This window comes from Anabrus simplex, chromosome 1 (assembly GCF_040414725.1).
Source record: "Anabrus simplex isolate iqAnaSimp1 chromosome 1, ASM4041472v1, whole genome shotgun sequence".
In the NCBI taxonomy this organism is placed as follows: domain Eukaryota; kingdom Metazoa; phylum Arthropoda; class Insecta; order Orthoptera; family Tettigoniidae; genus Anabrus; species Anabrus simplex.
This window is the reverse complement of record NC_090265.1, coordinates 452,180,957-452,201,371: the sequence shown is the minus strand read 5'-3', so window position 1 is coordinate 452,201,371 and position 20,415 is coordinate 452,180,957. Positions and strand designations below refer to the sequence as shown.

The following is a 20,415-nucleotide window of genomic DNA, read 5'->3' as shown; positions in this document are numbered from 1 at the left end:
GTAAAGATAAGCTATGTGATACTATTGTATGTACAAGGGGAACTCTGTGATAAACAATGGTAACTGATCATACAACAAGAAGATGTACAATATTAGAAGGATCCACCTTTCAATACTCCGTTGTAAGTTGAACTAAAAAGAAGTCACAACTTGTTTATTGGGACCAGTTTTGACACATTACAAGTGTCATCATCAGCCAAATAGTAAAGTAGGGCAAGATATAAAGATCTTAAAACAACTAATACTTTACTATTTGGCTGATGATGACACTTGTAATGTGTCGAAACCGGTCCCAATAAACAAGTTGTGACTTCTTTTTAGTTCAACTTACAACGGAGTATTGAAAGGTGGATCCTTCTAATATTGTACATCTTCTTATTTCTCTATTCAATACGGAACGATCATGAAGTTTTTAACTTTAAATGATCATACAACAGTTCAGCCTTATGCTGTCCGCTGTATTCCTTATCGTATTGGCTGTCACGATTGTTTACCATGGTCAGAACTGTCAGTCCGACTTACTTTAAAGGTAGCAAAATATGCACCTCAGCAGCTTCTTTCTGCTCTTCTGTAAAGTTAGTGAAATCACATTTAATGATAATTTACCTCTGATGTCCAGATTTGACAGCTGTAATGGTGGAAATAATTTTAAGTGTAATGATCTTAAAATGTTCTTTATGTTGTATTTGGTGCCCATACTTTGTTGGAAGTATTCAAGAGGGTTCTTTTATTTTGTGTATATGCTGAATGGGGTTGGTGAATATTGTTGATGACAACCACAAACTCACTGTGTTCGGTTTACTGCATTGCTATTTCGTAGCTCTCACATTGTCATTCTGGGAAAGTAGCAGGGGGAGAGGTGATACTCCCACGTGGCGTGTCCCAGGTGGCGGATAGGGGGGTTCTAACCGGCTTGCCGGCGGACTTGAGGGAAATAAAATACCTCTCGCGGACCAAACACACTACCCCCTGCGGGTGGGGGACGCACATGTAGAATACACCCGCGGTATCCCCTGCCTGTCGTAAGAGGCGACTACAAGGGGCGACCAAGGGATGATTGAATTAGAACCATGAAACTACTCTTGATTCGTACCATCATGCGGGGAACACCATGGGTTGCATGTACTTGCGAGTAGTATCACTAAATTGGTACGAAATAGGTTTGTGATTAGTTGCAGTTAAAAGCCTGGCCTGGTGGATTCCATTACCCGTGTGTTGTACCCATGTGAGCAACACCGCAGGTCTAGGCGTAGCCTGTGAGTTGTAGCACTATATGAACGGCACGGTGGGTCAGCGTTGCCTGTGATTTGTACCCACTATGTGAGGAATACCACGGGAATACCGGCGCCCGTGACTAGTACACCTAGGTGAGGAACCTTACCGGTTTGTGTTGGCTATGAATGGCGCCATTGTGTGAGAAACACCATAGGTCTGTGTTCCCTGTACGAATTGCAATACTTGTGAGTAGTACCATCTTGTGTGGACCACCGTGAGTCTTCGCTACTTTTGATCAGTACCCCAAAATGACAAATACCATGGTTCTACTTTACTCGCGACAAGTACCATTCTGTGGGGCCTTAGACGTGAATTTAGCACCCATTCAGACATCAAGCATCATTGTGCTTTATAAACGGTCCCTTGGTCAGTAATACTCTAATTTAACTACCTTCTTTTTGAGTCTGATCCACTGTTTTTGTTTGTTTTTTGTTTTTTTGTAGGGTTCATGTCCATCCATTCATTCTTCATGACAATTTATTTTATTTTATTTTGGTCAGTGGATGAATTCAAATTTTTTGTTATTTCATTTCGTACCATTAGGGGCGATGACCTCGATGTTAGGCCCCTTTAAACAACAAGCATCATCATCATCATCATCATCATCATCAAGCATTCTGGGAAAATGTACAGTTTGTTTCATTCATTTTCCTTAGATTTCTTCCCAAAGGACGGCTGTAGTCATCGCACATTTGCTGATTTTGGTGCCTTAATCGAGTTTCTTTTCAAGACATATTCCAAATTTTGGTGCTAGGAGTAGGAAGGAAGTGACCCTGGCCTTATTTAAGGTACAGTCTCAGCCTTTGCCTGGTGTGAAAATGGAAAATCATCCTCATGGCTGCCGACAATGGGGTTCAAACGTACTATCTTCTAAATGCAAGCTGACAGGTATGTGACCCAAACCGTGCAGCCACTTGCTCAGTCATGAAGATGAAGTCAATGACATAAGCTGAACTGCTTACATTTCCTTTGCTACTGAATTGCATCGTACGATTTATGCCTTTCAGTAAAGAGTATCCATTTCAGTATGAACACGGGTGAAAAAGAAAAGAAGCTTACCCTGACGCCTGTAACTATCAACAATGATGAGAAGGTCCATCTGTTCAATACTGTATCTAATATGTTAATGTTATTTATTACATATTGCTCGTCTGGTGGCCATGATTGTTAAGGCATTGAAGTTTAAATAGTGTAACACTGTGGTTAGCCGGTTAGAGTCCCATTGTATTACATGTTATAAATCTCAGGTTTGGTCCGTATTGAAGTTCATGAGTAGTATGTACTGCAGGCCAGTGGTGCAAAGGTATAGCATATCTTTCTGGACAGGTTAGATTGCGGTGCGATACGCGTGAACTCATATGAGGTGACAGTAGTGTGTTTCCGTCTTTATCCTCACACCACACGATATTCAAATCTAGTCAGTTAATGTTGAATGTACTATCGAAGAGAGTTCAGCTCAGCGTAGGCCAACTAGGTCCAAACCTTCCTGGGAAGAAGAGTGTTTAATAATTCAAGAAAATAACATAGCAAAATGTTTAATATGTAATAAAATATTGAATCACATTAAAAACATTAGAAGAATATAAAGAGGTATTAATGACGATTTTGAGAGTAGGTTTCACGATATTTAGGCATTAGAAAAGTATCTGCAGGTGTTCTCTATGCCCTTCTCAGTGGATGTGCAAACTGTTAGACCAGAACTGCAGCTAAAACTGATTGACTTACAGTGCGATACTCAAATGAAAGATGGGTTTGCAAACATGAACAGTTTGACTGAATTTTACGTTCGTTTTCCACGTTTTGCGACTTGCCAGTACGCAAAAGATAAGTTTAGTACCAAACATTGATACGTTACTATGTCGTGAAGGAGGAATACACCAGTGATATCTTTTCAGTTCGCGTGTTTAATTTGTTGTAATAGTCGTAAGTGACATACACATATTGAAATGTATGTTAATGAGAGTGCAAACAATATGTACAAATCACATAAACATTTTTTCGGTAAATGTACGTGTCCCGAAACTTCAGTTAATCGTGAAAATGTATTTATTCAGTAAATATTCCACACTGCTGTATATTTCCTTTGTCAATGCATAATTTTCTTGTCCTGTTATACTCTGTAATCTGTGTCCTATTCGTCTCACATGAACCATGGTCCAAGTTATTATTATTATTATTATTATTATTATTATTATTATTATTATTATTATTATCATTATTATTATTATTATTATTATAAAAGGTGTTGTTCATATGGGAACATTTCCGAGCGGCAAGAAGAGTAAGGCCACGGTATGCAACCCACCTGTCTGCTGCTCTCTTATCACGTGACAAACAGCCGTCCCGAGCGGAGCAAGTAACACCGACTCCCTAGAGCAACTACGTGGTGACGTCTGGGCTAATTCACCATTTCAGTCTTGTAATAATAAGGTTGGGGCTTCATACTTACAAGGGAACACATGTGTTTCACTCGGATTCGGTTGAAATTTGGTAGGAGTATTCGTGGGAGGCAGTAGAATGCTAAGGTGAAAACTGCATGTCCCCAGCGCAAGTTTAAACGCCAAAATAGAACAAATAAATAGTCGCAAAAAAATTAGAAGTGCCGCGGGAGTATCGGGGTTTGGCGGAGAGGTAGGGAGGAGCGAAGCAGCAGACGTGAGCCAACCGGGCTGTGTCAGGCTGCGCCAGCAGCCAGGTAGCGTATAGTTAGCGCGTTCCCCTTAACTTCCCGATTAGATGTGCAAAACGTAAATATGAAAACAGCACATGAAACAAGTGTACAAAGGACGATGTTTGAACAACGATGCCAATAAGGTTTGAAGAATTCACGCCTGAGTTCTTGTTACTCATTGTAATTAGTGCAATAGTGATTGTTTACAAAAAAGTGTACAAGGCACAGATATTGTGTGCACCATGCACATCTTACAGCCTGTCGCTTTCACAAGTATTACATTGATTATAGGAAGGCTTTTCTGTGAAACAATTGATTAATAAATTGTGAAGGTTTCTTATTAACATGGCCACATTTGTATCAACTGCACTGCCACATGCTACGAAAACGCGGAGAGGAGAACTGGTTGTGCGTCAAAGATTGCACTTTTAAAATGTTGTTCCTTAAATGTACCTTGATGTCTAACGAGTTTAACAAAATTAAATCGTACAAAATATGTATAAATTGCTTCCAAATGCAGAAGCCGAAAACATCTAACGGCTGGATAAGTCCAGGGGCTCCTTTCGGAATTGTTTGAACTTAATGATTTTCTTACACCCAATTTTAGCATTTAAAATATTTTCTTCTTTCTGTCTGGTCCAGGAATCGAGAACTAAAACACTGTACTCTGGTACTAGCTCATAATAAACATCCCATAACCATTTCTGTACAAGTTCTTTGCTCAGTTTTCCAGACTTTGAAGGCAAAGTGTACACATTTGGTGTGGTAAATAGTTTTTTTTCTATATTAGGACCAAATTTGCCATTTTTTTCTTTCAGCACCACTAGCAACTTCGGCAGGAGTTGTCCATCTGCCGAAATTATTGGCTGTATTGTGTAGCGATGAGTTACTGAATTCATACATTGTGCTTCCGCTAATATGACTTATCTCCTCGTTCATTATGGGTCCTGCCAGAATGGAACTCTTCATGAAAACCAGACTGATCAGTATTAAACATGCACTCTGGGCCGTGACTTTCTATTAATTGCGACACTTCTTCAACAAACAGTGTCGCGTTACAATTAGTATCTTCTTGTTCAAATTGGTACATTTTAGATACAAATTTGCAAATTTTTCTTGATCCAATTTTGAATTTCCTTTTAAAACTCATTACCCAGGAATGAGACGCTCGAAACGTGTCGTAGTTAACTATACGAGCGTACTTTAAGGCCCATTTTTTAATTTTTATATCGTGAACAATTTTGTTTTGTTTTCTACTTTCTTTGAACTTTTGATAAGTCTTCTTCGTAAAACAATTTTTTTCTCCCATTGTGCCACTGTTTTCCAGTTGTTGCTCCCACCTGTAAAGCTCTTGCCAGAACTTTAATTTACAAAACCTGTGTTTCACTGATGCGAAGCTCCTCTGTTTCCCACCTTTGTTTCGCCAATATTCGATGACCTTCTTCTTATAAGTTATTGGGATTAGGCATCGTTCAGCTGTTGTTGTGGATGCAGGGTTAGGAGCAACATTTTTGGAGACGAGGTCAAATAACGGTGTTTCAATATTGTCTTCTTCGAAGTCATCATCTGACATATCCAATGTGCCATCCAGTTCCACTGTCATATCGGTATCCAAAACCCTGTCGGCAATTAGACCTGTAAAACGGAGACAAGAACGCAATTCCTGTAAACGCTTGTTTTTCTCGTAAAAGTAAATATATATAAATACATTGATCTACTTACGATATAATTCCAATCCCAAATTCCTTTCATCTTCAGAAAATGGGGTGTCGTTTTTGTCACACTCTGCAATACAATTCTGAAGGCACACTACTACATTCCACAGATTGAATGACTTCTGTAGTGGGCGGTTTTTTTGTATCTAGGTGTAAAAAATCAATTATTACCATACATGGTTAAAGTAAATACACAGTCACCATTCATAAAAATGATTATAAGAACGTCAGATTTTACCTGTCATTGTGAGAACGTTGTCTCATCGGACGACTAATCAGTGTGCACCTCTTGATCTGCTTTGACGTTTCTAATCGGGAAGATACGAGGTATGTGCGAAGTGTGGTGTAGTAAAGAAGAGTGGCCGGGAGGGTGGGGGTGGGTGGTCATTTATTCGACTCGAGCAAGCAGTCCGACTATACGCTGCTCACGTCCGCTGCTTCGCTTCTCCCTCCCTCTCCGCCACACCCAGATACTCCCGCGGCACTTCTAATTTTACGACTATTTATTTGTTCTATTTTGGTGTTTAAACTTGCGCTGGGGACATGCAGTTTTCACCTTAGCATTCTACTGCCTCCCACAAATATTCCTACCAAATTTCAACCGAATCCGAGTGAAACACATGTGTTCCCTCGTTAGTCAAATCTTTTTAATTTTTTTTTGTAATAATTCTGTGAATGTGATGTTTTGAATCTCCCTTCAATTGAGTTCAGAGTTTCTGCAAGATTCTGTCCCTTTATTCTTCTTAAGGTTTTAGTTGTATCTTTCCGCTGTTTAACTAAATTTTGAAAAGATGCTTCAGATTTTTGGGACTGGTGCAATAACCACGCTTTGTGTCTTTTCTCAATCATGTCATCACATTCATTATTCCACCACTGATGTTTGTTACGCAGCTTCATTGGGACCAATTCTTCTACATTTTGCTGAAGTTTACTAATCAGGTCATCTATGTTATCTAGGATTTTATTTTTTTCTGTTGCTTTTTGATAATTTTCATTTTTAATTAACTGTGTAGGATCTATTTTCCTTTTTGGTTTATAGGCTTGTTGCTGTTATCTCTTTTGGGGAGTTAATTTGATTTTAACTTTAACTACATAATGATCTGAGCCTGTGTCTGTTCCTCAAAGAACCCTGACATTATAAATTTCTTTGTGATATAATTTGTCCATAAATACATTATCTAATTGCCATTCACCTTTAGTGTATTCGGGATGTTTCCATGTTTTGAATTTTTGTGGTTTTCTCTTAAAATATGTAGATTTTGATATTAGGCCATGATTCCTGCAAAGATCAATGAGTTTTTGACCATGTCTGTTTGTTCTCTGCCGAGCAGGCCATTTACAAATTACATCACAATATCTACGTTCTCTTCCTAGTTGGGCATTAAAATCCCCAATTAATATTTTAACATGGTGTTTAGGAATGTTATTTAGGATATCGTCGAGTAGATCCCAATAGTTTTCTATACATGGTCTTTTAAAGAGTTATTCGTATTATTGGTAGGAGCATGTGCATTCGTTATGGTATAAATTTTATTAGCTGTCTTTATCGTAAGTTGGAGATCCTTGAGTGAGATTTAAACTTTTGTATAGAATTTATTATTTTACGGCTAACCAAAAAGCCTGTTGCAAACTGGGGAATATTTTTTGTCACTCTCTTTCCTGGTATACCTTTGTAGAGTCTGTACCCTTGAGATTCCAGTGCGTCCTGATCGATGTTTCTAATTTTCTGTAATCGCATAATGAGAATCTTGTGCTGGTCCATTGTGTCAGTTATCACTTTTAATTTGCCAATTTGCAGATGGGAATTTACATTGTGTGTTGCAAAATATGCAAAATATATGGTTTAAATTTTGACTTAGGTTCAGTAGTCTTGTCTGTATGTGGGTATTTCAATGCCTCTGATTGCATTGGATCTTCAAAGTAGCGGCCCACCGTATATGAATACTGCCTTCTCTGACCATTTGGTTCAGACGGTGGAATATTCCTTCGACGACTTTCCATAGTTGATGTCGAGTTATCACCTGTGGTGGGACTAGGTCCCGAGTTACAACTCTGGATGTGATCCAGTGAGGTGATAATGATTTATGAGTTGGTGATTAATGAATAAATGTCTTTGTATTGAATAGAAGGACCCCTATTCATTTCAATTATCGTGATTAATGAATTTGTTAAAAAAAAATACAACTAAGGTATTGAGCCTTAGAGGCTGCCTCAAGTTGTTCTTTGGCTATCATTTTACGGCATTGAGCCAACGCTGTGTCACTTTTTAATTCTTTTATAAAAGTAAGGAAACATCTTGGGATGAGCTGGTGGGTCGCTGGCAAACATAAAGTAAGGATCTCTCCTCTGCTACTTCAGGTATCGTAAAAAAAATAGTTTTTCTACAATTCCAAACATACGGGATGGGTACCAAAGCGCCATCCAATAAACTGCAAGCAGTAAGACAATATTAAGTAAACAAACTGATTTTAAATAGTTGATTTTTATTGATTTTTATATGCATTTGAACAATGGCCAGCAGGTAATGATGAGAATAAGTAAGCCAACTGATTTGAATCATAAATATTTACAGGTATTATAAAACTCAACTGTTTTAAATCATGATTTAATTTTTTAATGTAAATCTTCGCACCCTGATTTCAAGGTGTTCAGAAACGTCAGCCCGGTGTGGTAGATTTACTGGCACGTAAAAGAACTCCTGCGGGATAAAATCCTGGCACCTCAGTGCCTCCGAAAACCGAACAGGTAGTTGGTGGGATGTAAAACCAATAGCATTATAATTATAATTATTATTATCATCATCATCATCATCATCATCATCATCATCATCATCATCATCCTGAGTTCTGTGATGAGAAACATCACAAAGGAAATTTCTCTGACATTATAGTAAATTTTGTATATCATACTCAGACTTTACGTTTCCATTTATAGAAAGTAGTGTGACTGTTCTAGTAATGTATGTGAAATTTGTCTCAATATATGATGAGACTTAGAAAGTTTCTCCTGAATATGAGCTCATGTACAATTATTTTATTGTGAAGAAGGAAAGTGGGTAGTATGAGCAACATTTTGTTTAAATGATGGTTGAGCATAACTCTCTCCAAATCAAAAGGAAATGCTTCTAGCATTGAATTTTCTGCAGAGTAATAATCAGATCATGTGCAGAGTGTTTTCAACTTTTAATTCATGTGGGTTTTTTTTGTAGGCAAAAGTGACATATAACAAAGAGCGAGAGGTTGATAAAAGTCCGGAATCTCTGATCTACGTGGAGGGGATTGAAGCACAAGCACTCTTTAACTTCCTCTTGAATTGCAAGTCCACAGTTGCTTCCACTGGGCCATTGGCTGGAGTGCCTCCCACTTTACTTGCTCCTGTAGCTTTCCGTGGAGCAACTCTCAGATCACTTACTGTAAGTAGCTCTTTTTCTTTAATTCCTTAAATTGAATTGTGCAATATTTATCTTTACCCTGTTGTGTGCAAAATTTCAAAGAGTATGGTATGTGTTTACTCCTTTAGAATTTATTTTGTCCATATGTGAATTGTTGTTAACGATTGCTGGAGATGTTAGAAACAGTTTAATGTAATCGGTGTTTAATAGTAATCTTCCTGTTATCATAGATAGTAGATAGATAGATTGACCTTTATTGACCGTGGTGAAGTTAGGGATCCTGGTCCTCTCTTACACTTTTTCATAAAATAAAAGCCATTATTGTCTGTGGTTAAGTTAATGCTCCTGGCTCTAATTTTACCCTTAATCATCATCATCATTATCATAATCATCCATTTCCCTCGTCCAGCTTCTGCTGGGAATCTTCCTGTTATCATCATCCATTTCCCTTGCCCAGCTCCTGCAGGGCTGGAATGTAAATAGCACCTTTCCACCTTCCTCTATCCAACCACAATTGTTCCTCCTTAATTGTGTTCTAATCCATGTTTTTTCTAATTATAACAATTCTTGATCGTTTTCAACCACCTAAGTCTGGGTCTCTTTTGCCCTCCCTCCTTCTATCTGGGTCTCCCTTATCTGCTTCGGCATCCTTCCCTCTTCCATCCACCTAACGTGTCCAAACCATTAAGTTTATCCTTCTTCATTCTGTCGTAAAGCTTTTCCTCTCTGATTTTCTTCCTGATGTCCTTGTTTCATATTCTGTCTTTCCCCTCTTACTTCCTAAACATTTAATTTCACTGGTCTGTATTTTATTCTCCTACCATTTTGTCAGTGTCCAGGTCTCTGCTGCATATGTCAATTTTGGACAGTAGTTTGTTGTATACATCACTTCTTTTACACTTCATTGGGACTTTCTTCCTCTTCACCAGGTTTTTCCACACTCTGGTAGAATGCATTTCCCTGTTGAATCCTTTTCCTTATCTCCATGTCCAGCCCAGCGTCCTGCATCAGTCCACTTCCTAAGTACTTGAAACTCCCTCAGTTTCAAAGTTTTGTCCTTTATTTTTATTATTCTTTTCCCTGTCCGGCTCCATGGCTAAATGATTAGCGGGCTGGCCTTTGGTCACAGGGTTCCCGGCTTCGATTCCTGGCAGGGTCGGGAATTTTAACCGTCATTGGTTAATTCCGCTAGCACGTGGGCTGGGTGTATGTTTCGTCTTCATCATCATCATCATTTCATCCTCATCATGATGCGCAGGTCGCCTACGGGCATCAAATCAAAAGCCTACACCTGGCGAGCCGAAGTCCTTGGACACCTCCCGGCACTAAAAGCCATACGCCATTTAATTTCATTAAATTTAATTTCATTCTTTTTCCCTCTCTTTCTCCTCTATTCTATTCTCACTCTTTTCCATGCTGATTTTCATCCATAATTTTCAATAATCTCACTCGATATATCAAGTTGCCCTTGTACTTCATCTCTGTTTGCTTCCCTCACTACAATATCATCTGCATTACCTTCAGCTCCCTGTCCCCATATTTTGCATTTGTCTCCTCCGCAACTTCATCCATAATCATTATGAATAGCGCTGGTCATAGCACACTTTCTTGTCGTAGTCCAATTTTATTCCAAAATCACTCTGTCCTCCCCAAGTGTGTCTGCACACTGCTCCAAGAATTTTTGTACATAGCTTGCACACAAATCCTGTCTCTTGCATTACTTTCCATATCTTTGCTGTGGGTATACTATTGTAAGCCTTTTCAAAATTAAGGAATGTCATCGCCATATCTATTCCATATTACTGATGATTTTCCATTAACTGCCTCATACTGCACATGGGGGTCTAGTGTTAATCTTCCATTTTTAAAGCCATGTTGTTGTTCTTGTTATTGTCCATCCAACTTTATTCTTATTCTCCTTCCTAGTACCCTTTCAAATACTTTTGTGACCTGAGATGAGTGTGATTCCTCGATAACTATCACATATCTTCTTGACCCCCTTCTTAAATACACTCATGTTCATAAAAAACAGAACATCTTGAAAGACTAGAGATAGGAAGTTCATATTCACAGGATGTGTGTATTAGCATGTTCTGCAGAAACGATTAGCATTTCAGTCACCTAGGTTCAGCATGTGTCTTGTTGCCTAGTAGGCCCTGGGTCCTCTGTGGGCACTGATAACTTGTTCCATGCGTGACGGCATCGACACGTATAAGGAGCGAATGGCGTCCTAGGGTATAGCCATCCATGCTGCATTCACATGGTTCCACAGTTCATCGTTGGTGGTTGGCATTGGGTCTCAGCGCCTCACCCGTCGTTTCACTATATCCCACACATTTTCTATTGGCAACAAGTCTGGTGATCGGGCCGGCCAGGGCAGCAGTCTGACATCTTGTGACAACAAGAAGGCGCGTGTTTGTGCAGCAACGTGTGGTCGCGCATTGTCTTGCTGAAATATGGCGTCTGGGGTGTCGTGCAGAAAGGGTATTGGCTAAGGGTTGCAGGATGTCTTTCATGTAGGTTGAACTGGTCACAGTGCCCTGGACACGTACCAACTGTGATTTGCGGTTATACCCAAACGCACCCCTACCATTAGGCCTTGAGTTGCCGCTGTACGTCTTGTGCGAATGCAGTCAGTGTGATGCCCCTCCCCTGTCTGCTACAAACCGAAATGCGGCCATCATTTCTAAACAAACAGAACCTGCATTCGTCCAAAAATACTATCTGCTGCCATTCGTATCTCCAGTGACGTCGTTCCATACACCATTGCAGTTTAGCATGTTTATGCACATTGGTCAAAGGTAGGCAGAGAAGTGGACGACGCGCCGGTAACCCAGGCTGTAATAAACGGCGATGGACTGTCGCTCCTGATAGTGTACAGTGTGTTACACTGTTCCACTGTTGCACCAAAACAAAGGGGGACGCAGATCTGTCCTGCAGTGCCATTCGTTTGAGGTGTCGATCTTCTCGAGGGGTGGTCTGGGTGGTGCGACCAGACCCATCTCGTTGTGTTCTGTGGCCATCTGTGAACCATTCTGTACACACCTGTTGCACTGCTAACACACTTCGTCTCACATGAGCAGCAATTTCCCGGATGGATGCATCACGTTCTCTCATGCTAATAAGTGACACCACAAAGGTCAGAGTGGTATTTGATGCCTCGGCAAAAACATCACTCGAGACATCACTCAATGACAAGCTCATGACAGGACCTATTTTACAGCGAGATCTTTTTCACATTGTATTTAGATTTCGCGCCATAAGTACGTTGTGACGGCAGGTGTGGAAAAGATGTTTCGACAAATCCTCATCCATCCTGAAGATCGAGCATTACAGCAGATTTTGTGGAAAGAGGAATCTTCAGCCCCTGTGAGGATTTATCAGTTGAATACAGTAACATATGGAACAGCATCGGCACCTTACCATGCCACGAGATGCCTGAATGAATTGGCTACTCTTCATGAAAATGAATTTCCAGCAGCAGCAAGGGCTATTCGCGATGATTTTGATATGGATGACTGCTTAAATGAAGGAGACATTCTAGATGTGATCGGGCTACGGCGGCAAATACAAAATATTCTCAAGAGTGGTGGAATGCATTTGAGGAAATGGAGGTCCAACAGCAAAGAGATCTTGCAGGATTTTGGAGAGCAAAGGCGACGAAGGGACTGTACTGGTTTTAGACAAAGGTGAAGCTAGTAAGACTCTTGGACTCCTCTGGAACTCAGCACAAAATTGCCTTCAGTTTTGAGTTGAGCTGGCAAAGCAGTCACCAAGATCCAAAAGAGAAGTCGCCTCCAAAATCACACAGATTTTTGATCCACTAGGACTCGTGGGTCCCGTACTGATCAAAGGGAAGTTGTTGATGCAACACTTAAGCCCCATTCACAATGCAAACATAACGTAACGTAAACTTAAAATTAACGTTAACTTAGAAGTTAGTGGCCGTCTTATCTAATGGAACCATTCACAATGCGCCGACGTAAACTTAACTGCGAGTCCGTAAAATTAAAGGATTGCAAACTCCAAGCTCTTGCGGTTAATTTTACGTTAACTTTAAGAACCAGCCAATCAGAGCGGCGGTAAACATCGTGTGTTGTGCACGATATAATGAATTCTTTCGACAAAACGCTTGCACTTCTCTTTCAAAATCTTTGTATGTATGATAGAAGGAAAAAGAATTACAAATACGCTGTAGCGAAAAAGTAATAGGTGGAAATAAATATCTTCTGGCAATGAAATCTGACGGTAAATGGGGGGAGACAAGCTCGCAGCTCTGGCGAACGGACGAGACAATCCCTCTCATAAATAAAACAGTGTCCCTGTATATTCCTTAACGTTATGGCGCATTACTAGTTTACGAAAACGATATCATCCAAACAAATAGATCCAATCATCTCATCGGGGTGTGATAGATAGGGTCATAGATGTCGGTAAAGGAGACCTCACACTTCTTTTTATTAGAAAAGGGGAAGCGAATAGTAAGAAAGGCGAACAGTTCAGGTTTCATCTGCATGTCCAAAACGAACTAATGAGGTTCATTTCTTACAGTAGATTACCGAAATCGCCCTGAGGTAACCTTCTTTGATTCAAGGGATGAACCCATTTTCTGCACCGTTGTTTAGATCGCCTTTTCAGGTACCGTAGGCCTACACAGCTCCCAGGAGCAAAGCAATATATGTTTGAAGTAATATGAATTCCGCTACCATGTTGTTTGATTCCATCGAGGTACTGAAATATAAAACTGCGAAATAGCCCAAAACCCGACTTACGAGCTAAATAACATGGCAGTGTTTTGATTGCCTGCTGTGTACTCTTTACGTTAATGTTACGTTCCTCCATTGTGAATACCACAAATGTTACGTTAATTTTACGGTTACGTTACGTCGTTAAGTTTACGGTTACGTTTGCATTGTGAATGAGGCTTTATGGGTACATGGATTTGAATGGGATCAGCCATTGTCTCGAGAGCACCTTCAGATTTGGAACAAGTACTATATGTCATTAGAAAGACTGAACAACATCAGAATTATGAGAAACATAAATCCTGGGAATTGCTCTGGCTCTTTTGATTTGTTTGGATTTAGTGATGCTTCAGTGAAGGCTTTTGGGGCTTGCATTTATGCAGTTTGTCAAACGCAAAGTGGTCTCTACATTTCCAATTTACTTTGTTCGAAGACGAAAGTAGCTCCTTTAAAAACCATTTCATTGCCAAGACTCAAATTGGAGGCAGCCCTTCTTCTTGCACAACTTGTCAAAACAACAGTGAGTGCTTTGAAAGAAAAAATTGGTCAGATCAGATTATGGAGTGACAGTACAATTGTTTTGGGATGGATCAACACTGAGCCAAGGCTGCTGAAGACATTTGTGGCAAACAGGATTGCAAAGATTCAAGAAGCCACTGATGCAACCACCTGGAAGCATGTTCCTTCGACTGAAAATCCAGCTGTTCTTCTCTCAAGAGGAATTACTTCAGCAGAACTTGAAAATAAAAAGCTGTGGTGGAGTGGACCGTCTTGGCTTCGCACACAACGTCAACAACCAGAGCATTCAGAAGAATTTGAAACAGAACTACCAGAGCTGAAGGTCACAGCAGTTACGTTGTCAGCAACATCAACCAGCATTCTACTGAATAAATTCTCATCATTTCCGAAATTATGCCGTATAGTAGCATATTGTCAAAGATTCATTTATAATTACAAACTCAAACCGCCAGAAAGGAAAAAACGTTCACTAGAAATACAAGAAACTTGTAAAGCAGAGAAACAGGTAGTCAAATGGACACAATTACAAGCATTCCCTCAAGTACTACATTGCTTAATTAATAATCAAGACCTCCCAAAGAAGAGTTCTCTAAAGTCACTCAGTCCGTTTTGTACCGGGAATGCCGCTACTGGAAAGAAGGTGAACTTCGCGCGAGGCGGAAGATAGGCAGCCCGCCGAACTCGCTGACGTACTCAGCCGTGACGTAGGCAGTTTGAGTGAGCTCTACACAGCCAAGCGTGAACAGATATGGTAATGTCCCGGCCCATGTGCAAAAGTCTATTTAGCGTTAAAATGGTGTTATTTTGACACTGCCACCGTGGAGGCCATCGTGATAGACGCAACCTGTCATATTCTTAGGAAAATCCACCGTGTACTTTTAGGAATTATAGGGGTGGATAATACCAACGTTCTAGATGCTTTGCCACAATCTGCTATAAAAGGAGGGCGATCCGAATTACAGAGTCAGTGTATGTTACTCCACCGTCTCTGCGACGCGGGTGACGGGTGGAGCGCTACGAGTGCGGACCAAACCTATGGTCGGATAAGTCTTTGCATTTCGAGTGTTTGGTTCCAGCGGAGTTGGAACTTTATTATTTTCTTCAAGTGCCATTTTAGGACTTGTGTTTCAGTGACTAACTGAAGGAACTTAGAATTTCTCTCGTATTTTGAATTTGTATTTTCGTAAACAGACTTTGGGAACATAGAAATTTTCCGAGTGTCTAATTTGGAGTTATGTTTTGAGACAAGTGAAACAAAACTTTTCGTGTGAATGTTACAATTTTCCAAGTACCACATTGAACTTGTGTTTCATGACAAACTGTGGAAACTTAAGAGTATTTCAGAGTATTACGTTTGAACTTATGTTTCATAACATATTGGGGAAACATGAAATATTTTTCGAGTGCCGCATCTGGACTTGTGTTTAAACTTGTGTCATTGTAACAGACTGTGAAAACATAGAGTACCCATGCCATATCTGAGTTTGTGTTTCCTCTCGTGATGTTCCGAGGGAACATAGAACTTTTCAGTATCATAATTGAATTTACAATTTATGCTTCATAATCATTTTTCATGGACAGTGTTAGACTCTTTCCAAGTGGAGTTTTACTTTAATGATCACTTAATTTTGTTTATTGACGGAATAGGAGGTTTTCGAGTACCATTTAATTTACTTAATTCATTACAAGCGTGCCAATGTGTCCTGACCTTGCATAAACTGTGCATCTTGTGCTTAATATTATGCTCTAATCATAAACTGATGAGATCAGTGAATTAAGAACTGTGATGACAATGATTAGTGACCCAATAGAACATTCTAGTCTGCCATGCCAATGTTAACAAGCTCATGTCATGAACGTGACATTATAAATGACATATTATTTTCTCAAGTATTAATTCGACTAACATCTAACACAAGGTCATATATTCAGTTCAATCGTCTTATTTTCAAGTGACAATTTATGAACATTTACGATTCAGCGAGGTGTTTGAATCAAGATTTTAGTAACACTTGACATATTTCATTTGCAATGAGTGAACGCAATAATTGAAAGGTCAATCTATTTAACAGTGCTACAAGTAAGTTGAATGCCGTATGGGGAACTTGTGTGTGAATCACGCGTCACCTTTCATCAACATTGTCATGGGTAATCGAACCGCGGAACGTGTGCGCCTGGAGAATCGAGAACTGTCAAATCCTCGAGAATTTCCGAGAAATTCCAGAATGTCGAGAACTTCACATCCAGGACGGGCGTGGTTCCTGTCCAGGCCGTGCCCGGCAACAATCCCAGAGTCCGGAGATTCGAGCCTGCTACGACGTTTCAACTCAACTTGTATGAAAGGTGATATTAATTTGTCTTCAGTGAACAATAAAATCAGATTATAAAAAAAATCTAAATTCAATGAACTTATACCCCTCTCTGTACCAACTCCAATGTTTTCATGCCACACCCTCAGAAATAGTCCATGCTCTTCGAGCTAGCGTCAGCGCCTCAAAGACAGACATTTTTTCCTGGTACAGTTTCTGGATAGTGACGGATTGATTAGGGTTGGAGGAAGACTTTGTTTTTTGGAGCTAACATCAGAACAGAGTCATCCTGTGCTTCTACCAGCAAATCATCACATCACCAGAATGATCATGAAAAATGAACATCGTCGTCTGAAGCATTGTCCCCCAGAGCAACTGCTACATGCAACTCGACAACGATATTGGCCTATCAGTGGCAGAAGAGAAGCGAAAAGGATTGTCAAGAGGTGTCTGAAGTGCTTTTGTTACCATCCTACAATTCCAGAGGTACGCATGGCAGATTTACCAAAAGAAAGGGTTACATTAGTTGTTCGACCCTTTGTTACCACAGGAGTGGACTATGCAGGTCCAATATCTGTAAGAGAAAGCCACAGAAGAGGCCACATTCATACTTACAAGAGTTATGTAGATGTATTTACGTGCTTCAGTACCAAGGCAATGCATATGGAGTTAGTGTCCGAGCTAACGACCGAAGCTTTCTTAGCTGCACTGCAACGCTTTACGGTGAGAAAAGGTTTGTGCAAGCAGCTTTTCTCTGATAATGGGAAGAATTTCATTGGAGCAGGCAATGCACTACAAGATGTCCAATCCTTTTTGGAAAAGGGGTCAACGACCATTACCTCCTCACTCGCTGAGCAGCAGTAGAGTGGAGTTTGATTCCTCCCTGGTCACCCCACTTTGGGGGATTGTGGGAAGCAGTTGTGAAGATGATGAAAAGACATTTGCTGACTGAAACACGGGGACACGTGCTAACTTTCGAAGAAACCTACACTATTCTTTGCGATATAGAGGCTGTATTAAATTCACGTTCCCCTACTCCCTTGCCAAATGATCCAAATGATTTAGAAGTCCTAACACCAGCACATTTTCTTCTAAGTGACTCGATCGTGCAACCTGTGCGAAAGGATTTGTTGAGAGAACCCGATAACCGGTTGTCACGTTGGCAGCATTTGCAGAAAATTCGGCAGCGGTTATGACAGAGATGGCAGCGAGAATACTTGTAGAAATTGCAAAAATGTGTCAAGTGACATGATACCAATCGACGTATTGATGTTGATTCTTTGGTGCTGTTAATTGAGGACAACATCCCTCCTCTAGAGTGGCCCAGGGGTAGGATAGTTCAAGTTCACTCTGGACGAGATGGTGAGGTGAGGGTTGTCACCGTTCAGATGGCTGGAGGAACTTTCACCTGAAGCATCAAGAAAATATGCCCTCTTCCCATTGAAGGGGATGACAAGGAGAACTGAATTCTAGATTTCCTGTGATATCTCTAACTTTGTGTTATTTTTCATCAAAGATATAATTTCAGTATTATTTTTCTTTTAATCATAATAATATGTATGTATAGAGTTTTGTATTAATGCATATGTTAAGAATAAGTATTTTTACAATAGGTATAAGATTACAATAGTTAGTTGAAAGAACTCCTTTCAAGGGGGGCAAAATGTTATGAAGAGACTTTTAATTTTCATAAATTTATTTAATTGAAGTTTGTACTTTCCAAGCCTATTTACGACTGGTCAGATGATTTTGTATTGTTGAAAATGGTTACGCAAGCAACAGTCATATCCGTCATCAAGTTGTGATATCGCATCATTAAGACATATCAAATTCAATAAAGTATTGAAAGCAGTGCTATGCACCACAGACTGGTTGTGAAGATGAAGAAAAAGAACATTTTGAAGAAGACATAGAGGAAAGAATAAGAGGAGATGGAACAATTATCATAGGGGATATGAATGCTCAAGTAGGAACTGTGAGAGATGGATATGAAAGTATTCTAGGAGCACATGGATGGGGTCCACGAAACCCAAAAGGAACTAGACTACTTGACCTCTGCCTGAGGAACAACCTTATAATAGGGAACTCATGGTATCAAAAACAAAAAAGCCATAAGGTCACAAGATATGGATGGGATGGAAAAAGTGAATCTCTTATAGATTACTTTTTGATCGAGAAACAACTACAAAATAGACTGTTAGATGTAAAAGTGATTCCTAGTGTCTCCCTGGAAAGTGATCAGACACCTCATTGGATACTTAAAGTTTAACAAGTTAAAAGAAGTAAGAACCACACAGGTAAAGAAACTCAAGACCTGGAAGCTGAAGGACAATGATAGAATAATAGAGTTCCAAGAAAACATCAAAACAGTGATACCAAAGACAGATGAAAGAACGGTTGAGGAGGAATGGAAGGATCTGAAAGAAAATCTAGTAATGATAACTGAGAAGGTTTGTGGAAGAACCAGTGGCACAAGAAGGTGGAAGGAAACTCCATGGTGGAATGACAGAACAAGAACTGCTGTCCTGAACAAGAACAACATGTTCAGAAAATATTTCAAGAACCGGAGTGATCATAATAAGGAACTATACAGGGTTGCTAAAAAACAAGCAAACAAAGTTGTTACAGAAGAACGAGAGAAGTGGTTGAACAGGTGGAGTGATGAATTGAAAGAGGATGTTAATGGTAATAAGAAAATGTTATATGGGATGATGAAAAATAGAAAAAGAGATAAAGAACACTCCAAATACCTAAGAGATGATAATGAAAATCTGATCACTGAAGATGAGAAGATCAAAGAGACTTGGAGGACTTACTTTGATGAATTACTAAATGTGATTTGCATGCAGCCTACACAAAAAGACAGTACCGGTACTACCTCCTGCAAATCTGCCTCTGACAACAGGTTAGAATTAACATGGAATGATGTAGAATATGCCTGGAAATACATCAAAACTGGAAAATCAGCAGGGGCTGAAGAAATTAATGGAGAAATGATCAAGGCAATGGGCATTTCTGGAAAACATTGGATCTACAGACTCTTTCGTAAGATCTGGAAAGAAGGGGACATACCAGTCGATTGGAAAACAGGCATCATAATTCCAATCTTCAAGAAAGGAGACAGAAAAAAATGTTCCAACTATAGAGGCATCACTTTAACATCTCAAGTTGGTAAACTTTATAAAAGAATTATAGAGCGTAAAATCAGACCCCTTATTGAAGAGAACCTCTTCGAAGAACAGTATGGATTCAGGAAGGGGAGATCAACAACTGATTTAATCTTTACAGTCCGTCAGTTAATGGAAAAATACTATGAACACAACCGAGATTTGTGGTTAGCCTTTCTGGATATCAAGAAAGCATTTGATGCAGTGAATAGAGAGAAGGTGTCGGAAGCACTGAAGAAAATTGGAATACAGGATGACATGATACACCGGATCAAGAATTTGTATGAAGATACCCGAAGTAAAGTCAAAACACCTGTAGGAATGACTGAAACCTTTGATATAAAATCTGGGTTAAGACAGGGTGGTGTTGTGTCTCCTCTTCTTTTCATCACTGTGATGAACGAGATTCAGAGAAAAGTTCACCAAACCATTGGAAGTAAGAAAATTAAAGTTATATTGTCCGCGGATGATATATGCTTGTGGGGAGACTCTAAAGAAGATCTTCAAGGACAAATAAACTCCTGGGCAGAATCTGCTAAAGAATATGGACTCATCTTCAGCCATGAGAAAAGTGAGGTTATGGTCATGAAGAGATACAGGCAACCAATGGGACACATTGAAAT

General features: G+C 39.7%; 1 protein-coding gene across 1 annotated transcript in view; it reads left to right on the top strand.

The window, feature by feature from the left end:
* Positions 1-20,415, top strand: part of hd (humpty dumpty) — a 149,073-nt gene that overhangs the window by 104,927 nt on the left and 23,731 nt on the right. The window contains exon 8 of the mRNA XM_067144388.2: positions 8,870-9,073. Coding sequence (XP_067000489.1) covers positions 8,870-9,073 — 204 coding nt within the window. The remainder of the gene's footprint in view (positions 1-8,869; positions 9,074-20,415) is intronic.